This window comes from Impatiens glandulifera, chromosome 1 (assembly GCF_907164915.1).
Source record: "Impatiens glandulifera chromosome 1, dImpGla2.1, whole genome shotgun sequence".
Classification (NCBI taxonomy): Eukaryota; Viridiplantae; Streptophyta; class Magnoliopsida; order Ericales; family Balsaminaceae; genus Impatiens; species Impatiens glandulifera.
Genome location: NC_061862.1, coordinates 86,072,190 through 86,084,676, shown reverse-complemented (window position 1 = coordinate 86,084,676; position 12,487 = coordinate 86,072,190). Strand labels below are relative to the sequence as shown.

The window sequence follows — 12,487 nt, the reverse complement described above, 5'->3', positions numbered from 1 at the left end:
TCTAACTTATCAATGCTCACACCTCCAGGCATGATAACACGATTATCACCAAAAACAACTTTGTATAACCATGATTGCACCATTATCGCCTTGAATCCAATGATCCCATTATCTTCATCAAAACATCAATTGAAATATTAAAAATCAACCTATTAAAGTGATGACTAAAAGTACTTGAAACCAACCAAACAAATCGGGAATTATTATATATAAAGTAAGACTTAAGGAAAGACGAAACATAATAAAGAAGAAAAATTATTTCAAGAACTAATAAAAATATATGATAAAAAGTTTAGATTTGAGCTCAAGAGTTCATACCACATTACACAAATATAGATCTTCTTTGAAATAATTGAAAGTCTCGTTCTCCCTATGAAAATGACAACATTATGTCAACAAAAACTCAAGAAAAAATATTCATTGCATCAATAACAAATAGAATATGTATAATCAACAACTCTCTATAACAAATAAAGACTTAAGGGGAGACGATTTCTGATTTTTGCTAAGAACAAAGAAGAGAGAAATAAATATATATAAGAAAGAGAAAATACCTATGATGATGATATGAATCATTTTGGAGAGAGCATGATTAATATATATAATATTTTAGAAGAGAATTAATTAGGTTTATTTTTAAAATAATTAATAAAAAATATTAATATATATATATATAAAAAGAGTAACCGACATAGAATAATTAATTAAGAAACTTGGTTAATAGAATTGATGAAAAAATATATTTTTTATATATTATTAGTGTGAATATATATATGGTAAGGGATAGAAAAACAATTAATCAATAAAGATAAATGAAGAGAGAGAAATATATATATATCTAAGAAAGAGAAAATACTATGATGATGATGAGAATCATTTTGGAAAGAGCGTGATACCCACCTCCAACATTTTAAATTAAGCGTCATTATATATATATAGATATGAATCCGAAAATTAACCTCATTAGTAGCAAGAAATTTATTACATATCAAATTTTTTTAAAATAGAATTATATATTAATTAAAAAAAAATTATACTTATTTAAAATATATATATATTATTCTAGTTTATTGATATTGGAATTTAAAATAATATTTTCTTAGTTTTGAAATTTAAATTTTATTTTTAAATTATATTGATAATCAATTTTCTTTTTTTTTAACCTAAGAAACTAACATGACCCAATATGACTTCTATTTTTTATTTGATTTATTGTTTCTTAGAAACATACTTCTAAAAATAATAACTTATTTCTTAAACTTAAAGACAAAAATGTATATAAAAGATAAATTTACATTTCAAATAATTTTGAAAAGAAAATAAATAAATAAAATGTGAGATTCCTGGCCCCACTTATCATTCATTCATTCATTCAATCAATCAATCACTTCCCTTATAAGCTTTCTTATAAATTCTCCTTTCCCCTTCCTTATATTCTTCAATTTGACAATTTCTCTCTCTAAGATCTGTTCATATTTTGATCACTCTACCTTCTTTCTTTCATGGAAGAAGAATTTCTTGAATCAGAAATCATTTTCTCCGAATACCCACTACATGAAAAAGACGATATCCAAAATGAAGTTGACATCCGAATCCAGATTATCAAGGATCCTGCTGCTCCGGTGAAAATTCCAAGAAAGTTTAATTCTTTTCCGGTGAGAATCCCAGAGACGTCTGTACGGCAGAATTGCTCATGGCCGACTAATTTTCCGGCAAGGGAAGATGAAATCGACGGCGGCGGCGAGATTGTGCCGCCGCATTTGATAATCGGACAAAGAGTTGTTAGTTCGGAGAAAATGGCGTTCTCTGTTTGCAGCGGTTATGGAAGAACACTTAAAGGAAGAGAGTTGAGACATGTTAGAAATACAATCCTCAAAATGACAGGTTTCTTGGAAACGTGACAGATAATTAAGGTTTAGTTTGATTTCAATTTAATCGTACTTTACCTATTGTTATTGGTTTGTATTTTGGAATGTCAATGTTCCAATCAAATGAAAGATTTTTGAGGGGCAGTTCTGTCTTTTATTAATTATTGTAAATGTTGGCTATTTAGTGTAATTCTGGCTCAAACAAAATTTGTTATTGTTTTAATTTAGGTAATGATGGAAATGTGTGTTTAGTATTTTATTTTATTTTAAAGTGACAAACTTAATTTATTTATTTTTATTGTGTGTTTAGTAAATTAAAAGTGGTTGTTCATAATGAAATATAATTTCACTACTCTTCTAATTTATTTCATTATTTAATTTATTAATTAAGATATTAAAAAAAATTATATCTTCGTCTAGTTAAAATTATTATTTTTTAAATAACTTAAATCTAAACCAACCCTTCTTTATAGTAATGGTAAGGCCTAGTTTAATATGGGTTATTTAAAATTTTAAATAAGGTAAATTATTAAAAAATTATTTCATTTTTTTATATACTTTACATTATTCTATTCATTAAATAAAATATTAAATTATTTTTTATTTATATATATTAATATCATTTAAATCTTTTTACTAAAAAAAATTATTATCTCCTCAAAATTATTATAAATAGTTATTTTTTTGCATACCAAAAATAAGAGAACTCTGTCCATTTGATCTATGTCCTGATCTTCTTCAAGATTACTTTTATTCAAATAAACTTAATTCAAACAAATCAAAGAATTTTTTTTACTGTAAAAATTGGACCTGACCTTTTTTTTCAAAATATTATAAATTGACAGAATCTCTCAGTATTATTGTGAATGAGTTGTCTCATTCATATTATTACTTTTTTTTTTGGTGATATATATGAGTCTTGGCTCATTCATTGTTGTATGATGATATATTGTTTTTTTTTTTTAAAGGATGTTATTTGGTTGTTATATTAATAAAAAAGATGAAATATTTCTTAAAAAGAAAAATGATTGGGATATCAGAAATATGTGTTGTTAGATAAAAAAAAATAATATATATATATATATATATATATATATATAATGTCAAATAACATAACATTAATATTATAAAGAATTCTAAGAAAAATTGTATATGTTTTGGTATCTGATTCAATAAAGAGAGACTAATGATCACCTTCACTTGACAATATTTACGTCTTGAAGATTTCCTTTTATAATACATAAAAAAAAAAACATACTAAAATTGACAAAACTCAGATTAATTTAATAAACGATTTTTTACACAGCAAATAAAATAAATTAGGTTCATATTATACACCAGGAATTATTAAAAAATCTTTATTGTAAAAAGTCCAAATCTAAATTCTTTCATTTCTCTTTCTAATTTCTACGTGTCCTCTGATATATTTTTATAATCCAGTCCAGACCAAAAAGTGGTTTAATTATTACTTAATACTATTTTTAAATCCAAAGAATCGCTAAGGATTCTTTAAAAGAATCCAAATAAATCAAACTAGAAAAAATAACATTATAATAAATACAGGGATTTAATTATTATTGTTTTAGTCTACAGAATAGTTTAGGAATATTCAAATTTTAATTAATTAGATAAAAGAATTATAAATATAGTCAAATGAAGCCACGTGGTTGCAATGTCAATCTCTTGGCAGTGTTATCCAAACAAGGCCTATTATTACCTGTTCATAACTTCATATGTTCATAAATAGTTATTAACTATTGTGTGTATATATATATATATATATATATATATTAATATTATAATTAAAAGCCTAACAAAGTACTTAATTAGGTGTCACATTTGTCATTTGCAATAATTGTACTAATTCATAACTAATAAAACGAGTGCAGACTAAAAATGCTTTAAATGACTACGATTCAGTTGTAGTATAGCTTTCTCAATTACATATAATCAAGACAAGAACTAAAATACATAAAATGGTGATGCATATCCTCTTTGGATCCTAACTGATTATGGGGGCTGATATGATTAGATAATATGGACAAGATCAGCTGGTTATAGAGTTAGGAGAGGCACCTATACTTTCTGCAAGTATTTTTGTGGGCAATGTAGATTCTCAGTATGCTACAATTAACTTCTGAGACGACGATGTTTGATGTAGTGTAAGAAATCTTGTTTTGTCATTCTCAACTTTCGCCTCGAGCACTATCTGTAATGTTTCGGTCAAAGACATGTTATATCAATGTTCGAATAATTTCGCGAGTCGAATAAGTATATGAAAAGACATAATGATAGAGATGTAACATTACATAAAAGGATGTTGCTCTTAGTGGAGCGCAAGGTGTTGAGTTTCTTCGCGTGATATCTTACGTTGGCGTTGTTACATATTATTTGCGAAGATTGTCCCATGAGAAGTTGTGAGATTCTAATTTTTTTTCAAAAATCTCGTTTTCTGGATGGGGTGTTAGGTATGAATGGATCTTACGAATGATATATGCATGAAAAATGGTACATTATGATTAATCGTTATATAATATGTTTTGAATAGGTGGAGACAAAACCTCATTTGTTTTGCATTGCAAATGAGTGACTGCGATTTGAAACCGACATTAAAACAAGATTGGTATTGAGTGGTTTTTACATGAGTCAATCATGATCGATTGTTGAGATGTTTAGATAAAAACCGCAAGCTCAGTCGGATTGAGTCGATGAACCCTTTATCCTAATTATTTTATGGTAAACAATTTTTCTTATATTTTCATTATTAATCTCTCAAATTCATATCATATTATATTAATATGATCTTTCTTTAAAAAAAAAAAAATAATGATATTACAACACACAAAAATAATCTAGATAAAGATAAAGTCAAACATTTTATATTGCGATGTTTTAAAGAGTTACGTGATGGAACAATGAAAGATGACAAATGGAATTAATCATTTTACATTTCACATGTTCATTTGGATAAGAAAGTAAATAAAGAATTGATCAAGTAACTAAATGACAAAAAAGAAACAAAATGAACCATCACGTACGGAAGTGTCTATGATATTTGAAAAAAACGACAAAAACTTATCCACCAATCTTAATTAATTATTCATTTACAACTCATCCCACAAACAACAATAATAGTACTCATCCACCAAAACCATACTATTCATTCAAAATTGAAATGATCTAATTTTTATAATTATTGGAATTTTTAAGAAACTATTCTTTTATCATTATAATCATTATTGAATGACCGACTGATGTTAAGTCTCAACATTAATAATCCTTTCCTTTGGATACATACATGAATTTTGTTCATCAAATCCTCCAAATTTTACAAGCTTTTTTGCTTAAGAAAAATTCAAAATTGGACTTCCATTGCCCATGGTTATTTATGGAGAATAAGATATCACAAGTTCAAACTCATTTACCTTCTCATGGGAGACTTGTGCGCATCTCTTAGAGGGGCGCGAAGGCCACTGGCTCGGGAGCCAGGAGAGTATTTGAACGATGACATTATCGATACAAACTTCTCCATTGATTTCTCCGCTATATCCGAATAATTTTCTAGATGCGAAATATTGCAACCGAATTTCTCTCCTCCATATTTCTCCGTCGGAGCTGAAGAAAGAATATGTACATTCATCCATGAATTTCCAAACACACGTGAATTCAATTCATACATATGAGAATTCGTCAATAAATTTATTTAAACACACTTTTTTTCTCATATGCATGTGAATCCACATTTGGAAACAAAACTTAACTAGCCAAATATTCAAAATTTTAGAAAGTGTTTCCAAATGTACATTCATCAATGAGTTTTCAAACACTCGAGAATTCAATCAATATAAATGAGATTCGTCAATAAATTTATTTGAAAAGTGAAAACATTTCTTTTGTAAAGTATCTCACATGAATGTGGATCTAGATGAAATCACATTTGAAAACAAAACAGAACTTTAATTAGACACAAATTAGAAAATCTAGGAACAACTCCTCTATAACTGAATCCATATCCAAATAGTGTTTCCAAAAGTGGCCTCAATATGGATTCAAGAAACTCATTCAATGAATGTACATTTCCAAACACCTTTTCTATATGGATCCAGTTCTAGGTGTGAAACCGTCACAAAATTTTTGAATATTTGTCTAACTAAGTTTCATTTTCAAACTAGATTAAAAATTATAGTAGCAATTTCTATATCTAGATCCATATCCTGAGAGTGTTTTCAAAAATGGGCTATAATTAATGGTAATGGAGTAGTAAAAGTTTCTTGTTACCTTCATCAATGGGTTCATCAATGGGAGGAGCATCATTTCGACTTCGCTTGTTCGCCAAGTTTTCCTATAGTAAATGAAATAGATTACTCTATGGAAGTACTAGACCATACTAGTTACGCATTAAATGTGCCTAAAAAGAAGATTAAGAAAAAGAAAGTCACCAATTGAACTATTTCTTGAGGTGGAGGAGGCTTCCTCTTTGTGGGGGTTTTGGTTTCGGTTCTTGTTAAAGAGTTGTCTCCATAAAAGACATTCTCCGGTATAGGACTGACATGCTGACAAGTTGCAATGATTTCCTTTACTTCTTTGTTAACAAACATCGAATCAGTTTCCTTTTTCGACGAATGCGGAAAGTAAGAACTCCTTATCACAGGCTTCCTACACTTTGATCTAATCTTACTTTCAGTTGCAGCATTATTCAAGGTCACTACTTTGCCATCATCTTCAACGAGGATCGCTTCTCGTTCAGACTCCATTTCTGTTGTGTTATGTAATATTGTCGTGCAAGGTTTATGTATGAAATGTGTTCGAGTTCTCTTGTTGTCGAGATTTTCTGTCAATATATATTCATATTAAATCTACTCATGTTTTATCCAGTTTCTTTCATGAAAACATGTTTACCTGGCATTGGATTATGTACCTATATTAAGAAACAAAGATGTGTAAGATGAAAAGGCAATGGATTACAATTTACAAGACTTATAAGAACTATAACATGAAGGATTAGGAGAACTTACAATGTCTTTAGTAGAAACTATGTGATTTTGATGCCTATCCATATTCCTAGGGGCCACAAATTTCCTCTTGGCTTCAATTGAAGCAATACCTTTATCAATGTTAAGGTGAAATGTACAAAACAAAGCATGATCTCAAATTCTCAATCCAATGCAAGAATAAAATAAGAGAAAAAAAAAGAAGACTGTTTTGGAATGCCACCCGAGGAAGTTACCACAACATTTTACTGACATAACCCCTACTTCAATCAAAGTGTTTTTGAGTGGAAATGGAACATATACATCAGTCTCTTAGTTCAAAACTCTTATAACATAGAGTCATCAAGTACTATATCATCCAACAAGACCGTGGGTGATAATTTTTCTATAAGTATTTATTTTTAAACTCAATCATCTATGAGATTTGAAGTGAAAAAAATGCAAGGGTCTTTAGGAAAATGATATGATCTGATTATCAACTTTGGAAAGCTAAGATAATAAAAATTTGGGTTCTTTATAACCCAACTCTAATTTTAAGTGGAAAACATTTTGCTTAAGAGAGTAAATGTCACATATTCAGTTCACACAGAGTACTACTTATGAAGTGGGATTGTGCTAACAGAATGAACCTATGATTGAAATTTATTAAAATAAGATGTCCATGCTAGCTTTTGCACAGCTCAATCCTCGACTAATACATGGAGAAGGCTAACAAAACAATTCACTGCCGTGATCTTATACTCCAATTTGGTGGTTTCAATTGGAATCAAATATGAGACATAAGGTGTTAAGCCCATTTTTGTTACTGAACTACTCAAGGTGGATAATGAAAGCATTGACTTCTAAATTGCATTGTAGTAAAATAAAAGCTTGAAGTAAAGTGGGTGGGATACAGAAGTACTTTGTGAGTATATTACTCTGTGCAGGTAAAATTAGCTTTTTCTTTTCGGATTCAGGCTTGAGAACTTTCATCTGTGTTGTACGAACAACCATTGCACCTGCCTTATTGTTAGAAACCTGTTAATCATGAATTATGATAAGTTCATGTCAAATCGATGTTCAACAACTATATTAATAAGTAAATGTAGAACAACAAAAGGGGAAAGTGAGTAACTAACCTGTATAGGCATTTTGGTGAACGGGTCAAGGTCTCCTGTTGCTACACCTATTGCTATATCTTGAGGCATTGATGTGTGTACTGTTAAGGTCTAATACAAAAGTTTCAATAAGATTAAATGAAATCAACTCGATTTTGGCAATTATATCTAAACATATAATTGAATGAAGGATATGGGCCTAAGAAGTCCAGCTCATCCTCAACATCGGTCAGATCAGACAAATGAACAATATCTTCAGCAGACGGGTCATACACCCGTTGATGTTGGAATGTGAGAATTGCTTTCCTGAATGATTCTTCATATCCAGGAGAAACTGCAGTTGTGCTGTACTTTAAGTGTTTTATTACCTATAGATCCAAGAATACACAAATTTCAATCTTGTGTCTTAATTGCTGGAAATTGTAAGTAAATTTTGACACAAAGATGCAAGAATTTTGAGCTTGTTTGATGTATAGGATTCTTTTGAAACAAGCCAATTTTTTGGAAAGAAAAGAAAAACTTGTTTCATGAAAAAGTGGACTAGTTGGGGTTATTTGGTATTTTGGTTGATGATATCAATGATTTAACGATATTATGGGTTATTTGGATTAAAACAAGGCCTAGATTGCACACACAGATTCAACTTGAACTAATCACCTTCTTATAATCTTTAAACTTCTTTATGATTGCATAAGCTTTTTTAAGGCCCATTCCAGGTAAAGACTGCAAATAATCACAACCGCTCAAAATGCACATCTCGAGAATCATCTGCTTGGTGAATCCGGTTAAATTTAAGTCTTTATTCTGTTCTAGCTTTGAATATCTGAACTCAACACCTTGACCAAATTTGTCCATCTTGTAGATAATCTGAATTTTCAAAAGGATAGAAAAACATTTTCAGTAGACGCACAAGATAACAACATGATAAACAAAATGAGATAATTTCATAAGAAAAGTCAAAACAGAACATACTCTAGGACAACCAAAAGCTATCAAGTCAGAATCTTCGGTTATAACAGCATCAACTTGCTTGCTGACCGCCAAAAACGTCATTTGGGCATCTGCCTCATAAGGAGCCACAATATAGCACACATTCTCCTTCTTTAAGACCTTCAGAATGCAGGCCATCTCCGTTAGCCAAAAAACTATATGTGATTGCAGAAATAAAGCCATTATTAATCTCAAAGTTACCTGAATCAGATCATATGCCACTGAAGGAGAGATATCTACAGCCTTCTGATAGCACTCATATGCAGCAGAACTATTACCATTTGATTCATGTTCTATTGCACGTTCAAGATTTTCCTTCCTTGACCTGATTTTAAAAGACGATCAAAAGTTTTAGTATGCCATCAAATTAAGAAGCCTTGCAACAGGGAAAAATATTGAAATCTGAAAAAGACAATGACTGTATCCTATAATTTATCAATTGACACCATCGAATCAGAAGTAAATCCTAACTACAAAAAAAAAACAAATTGGGCAAAATCAAGTCTTGTCTAACAGCAGTCTAGAGAATCAAGTGAGGATTATCAGTTTTATTCAAAATCTGAAAACTCCCTTTTAACTTCTTTACAAAATCATAGTGAGTCTATTATATGTAGTTCCCCCATGATTCACTTTAAATTGCACTATGTCCAAAATGCATGTCGGTCAAAGGCTCTCAGAACAAAATAGCATATTTCAGTTTGAAGCTACAGAATGCTTCCAAGGACATTAAACTTGTTAAGGCTCTAATTGGTTTTTGAGATAGGTAAACCAAGTATCAGTTACATAAAGTAAATATATAAGGCTATATCTCTTCTTCTGATAATTAACCAAAGCCAAAGGCAAAAATTCAAACAGATGAGAATACCTTGCGCGCTTGGATTCCTGGTCACTCTTCATTGGCAAATGGCCACCATCAAAGACAAGGACAGGTTTTACACCAAAATGCCTTAGTAAGTTCACTCTGTGCATGCAGTATTGAATGTGCCTACAAAAATTTAAAAACCACAACCATAAATTTTTGGCCAGTACTTGTTCAATCTGCCAATCAATCCCAAAGAACCTACATTAATCTTTGGTTCAACAAAAACAAAGAAGAGGGGAACAGATGCATCCTGATGAAGGATTACTATGTAATTATTCGTTACCTGAACTATATTGACTTTCTTCTTAGTTATCCACAAATCTATGATTCACAACAATGGAATATCCGAATATGCAATGCTAGATCTTGTATCGCAACTACTAAGATATTGTCTATTGTGCGTGCAAAAGTAGACTAGTAGCAGGCATACAATATGAGATGCGAGAAAGGTTAAATGTACAAACTTGGTGGTGGGTATTCCCTTGCAGAGCTCTCTGCTGCAAGATAGAGCGCCTTTGTGAAGCCAAGAGTAGGTGTCGATGGCGACGGAACAGCCTTCAAGATTCTTGACGTGGATTGGGATCATTATCGATTTGAGCAGAGGTAACAAACCTTGTATCCCCATGTCTTTTCTTTGAAGATCTGTTTTACGGAATTTCAAATCAAATCGAGATAAGTCGAATCAATCAATCTTAAGTCCAATCACTGTGGCCTAGCCTTTGATGAACACAAATCGACGCATTCTATAGAGATAGATGAAGAAGAAGACGAAGAGAGACGAAAATGGCGGGATATTTTTGTTGAATTGGAGGCAAAGGGTGTAAAGGGTTCTGGAGCGCCAAATTTAATTAATTAACCAATTTCCAAAAATAAAAATAAATAAATAAATATATATATATATGCTTACTTAAAATTAGTTATTTTTCTCTACTATATTAATATATATATAATTCTGTGAATTAATACAACTGAATCTAAACCATTTATTCACACGATTTATGTCTAAAACAATTTTGTGTAAGAAAAAAAAAAATCACTTGTTATCGACTAAAATGAGAATGGAAAATGATATAATAAATGAATACAAGAAAAATAAAATTAATCTCAATATTATCTTATTCTTTTTATTTCAATTTAAGATATTTTAAATAAAAATAAAAATAATAAACTTTATATATTAAAAATCACCCTTTTAATTTTTTTATTTTATTATATATATATATATATAGAAGAATAAACAATCATAACAATTAGGGTCACTAGAAGTTTTGGGCCTAATTAAAAAATAAAATTATTCTTATTTGTTATTTAAGTATGTTATATTAAACATATAAAAGTATATAATTTTTTTATTTTTTTAAATTAGATGTAGTTAGTTAAATAATTTAACTTTTATTTTAAAAATTGAGATGGACCCTAATGAGTTAATTGTCTAGCTAAACAAAATTTGAAGAAAAAATATGAAAGATAAATGTATGATGTATATTTATTTAATGCTATGAATGAAAATTGATATCATAATGAATGGGCCTGAAATATGAAGTAATTATTAAATGGTCATAACTTCAATTGTGTCCATGTTACCTGTCTTTTTTTTCTTTTTTTTTTATGGAAGTTATCCTCATAAAAATAATAAAACATTTGTGTTTTTTATTTGCTAAGCGACACATAACTTAAATATTACAATGACAATTTGTCAAAGTCAATGGCTTATATCACACAAAAGCTAAAAACTTAGAGCAAGTATACGTATAATACTAATGAGAGAGCCCTAACAAAAAAAATATATATCACTTCAAAAACAAAAACAAAAAAAAACTTATTTGCAAAGACTTATATTTTTAACTGAAAAAATATTTAACAATCAATTTAGCTGACCTTGGAACACATAAACAGCAAAGCCATGGTAGAAATCATGAAATTTACAAATTTTATAACTTATATTTTACTTTATTTTGAAACATTATTTATAACTAGCCTAATGCTCAAGCGTGATAAAGATAAATAAAATTCACATTTATAAAGTTGAAATAGACAATACTCACATTTTTATTGTCATCGTCATTGTCTTTATCATTCTTTTCGTCGTCAATATTTATGGTCTAAACATGAGGGTTCAATTGTTGGAATAGTCTAGTGGTCGTCTTCCTTCTCTCACTCATTGTTTTCGTTATTCATCAAAAAAGAAAAGATTATAACAAATTTGATTAGGAGACATTCATTTAACATTTTTCTCATCAGTTCACCGACATCTTTCTCTTCGACCACTTATCCTCATTTATCGGTCAACGAACGATATAATTTCTTACCTAATAGAACTATCATATTACATATGTCGTGACCCCACTTTTACACTCAACAATCTCAATATTGTCAACATCTTTTATCCTCACTTTTGGCAAACCAAACATCTCATCATATCACTAACATTTTTACCCTCATTTTTCGGTAAACCAACAATTTCTTATATATTTAACCACCAATATTTTTTGTTCTCCAATGAATCTCTCATTAATAATCTCGTGACATCACTTCGAGTATTTTGTACATTAACCATCTCATATCATTATCGCGACATCTTTACCCTCACTTTGACAAATTAACCACCAATTCAATCGAGCTCTCATCTCATGACCTTACTTTCACACTTCGATCAACTAACCATCTCATTCATACATT

At 29.6% G+C, this 12,487-nt stretch overlaps 2 protein-coding genes across 3 annotated transcripts; one reads left to right on the top strand and one right to left on the bottom strand.

Moving 5' to 3' along the window:
• The first annotated feature begins 1,502 nt into the window (after positions 1–1,502).
• LOC124935091 lies at positions 1,503–1,901 on the top strand. The gene has a single exon (XM_047475553.1). It carries the CDS (start codon positions 1,503–1,505, stop codon positions 1,899–1,901), a length of 399 nt encoding a protein of 132 aa, XP_047331509.1.
• A 3,237-nt stretch (positions 1,902–5,138) lies between these two features.
• On the bottom strand, positions 5,139–10,566 carry LOC124922012 (exonuclease 1). Of its 2 annotated transcripts, none has more exons than XM_047462729.1 (13): positions 10,273–10,566; positions 9,812–9,931; positions 9,148–9,271; positions 8,929–9,066; positions 8,614–8,823; positions 8,152–8,324; positions 7,978–8,050; positions 7,753–7,876; positions 6,884–6,972; positions 6,768–6,786; positions 6,308–6,699; positions 6,147–6,210; positions 5,139–5,483 (listed from the first exon to the last, which is right to left on the bottom strand). In XM_047462729.1, the coding sequence occupies exons 1-13, from the start codon at positions 10,431–10,433 to the stop codon at positions 5,290–5,292; spliced, it is 1,881 nt and encodes a 626-aa protein (XP_047318685.1). In that variant the 5' UTR covers positions 10,434–10,566; the 3' UTR covers positions 5,139–5,289. The 2 variants fall into 2 exon arrangements, with proteins under 2 accessions (XP_047318685.1, XP_047318686.1); XM_047462730.1 differs by lacking the exon at positions 10,273–10,566 and adding an exon at positions 10,092–10,198.
• Positions 10,567–12,487: the final 1,921 nt, after the last annotated feature.

Excerpts from the sequence above, each read along its gene's own strand:
- LOC124935091 (XM_047475553.1), top strand. The coding sequence starts at position 1,503 with ATGGAAGAAGAATTTCTTGAATCAGAAATCATTTTCTCCGAATACCCA.
- LOC124922012 (XM_047462729.1), bottom strand. The coding sequence starts at position 10,433 with ATGGGGATACAAGGTTTGTTACCTCTGCTCAAATCGATAATGATCCCA. Across the intron at positions 8,824-8,928 it reads TAGCTTTTGGTTGTCCTAGA|ATTATCTACAAGATGGACAA; the intron begins GTATGTTCTGTT and ends TTGAAAATTCAG. Across the intron at positions 6,211-6,307 it reads CTCAAGAAATAGTTCAATTG|GAAAACTTGGCGAACAAGCG; the intron begins GTGACTTTCTTT and ends CATTTACTATAG.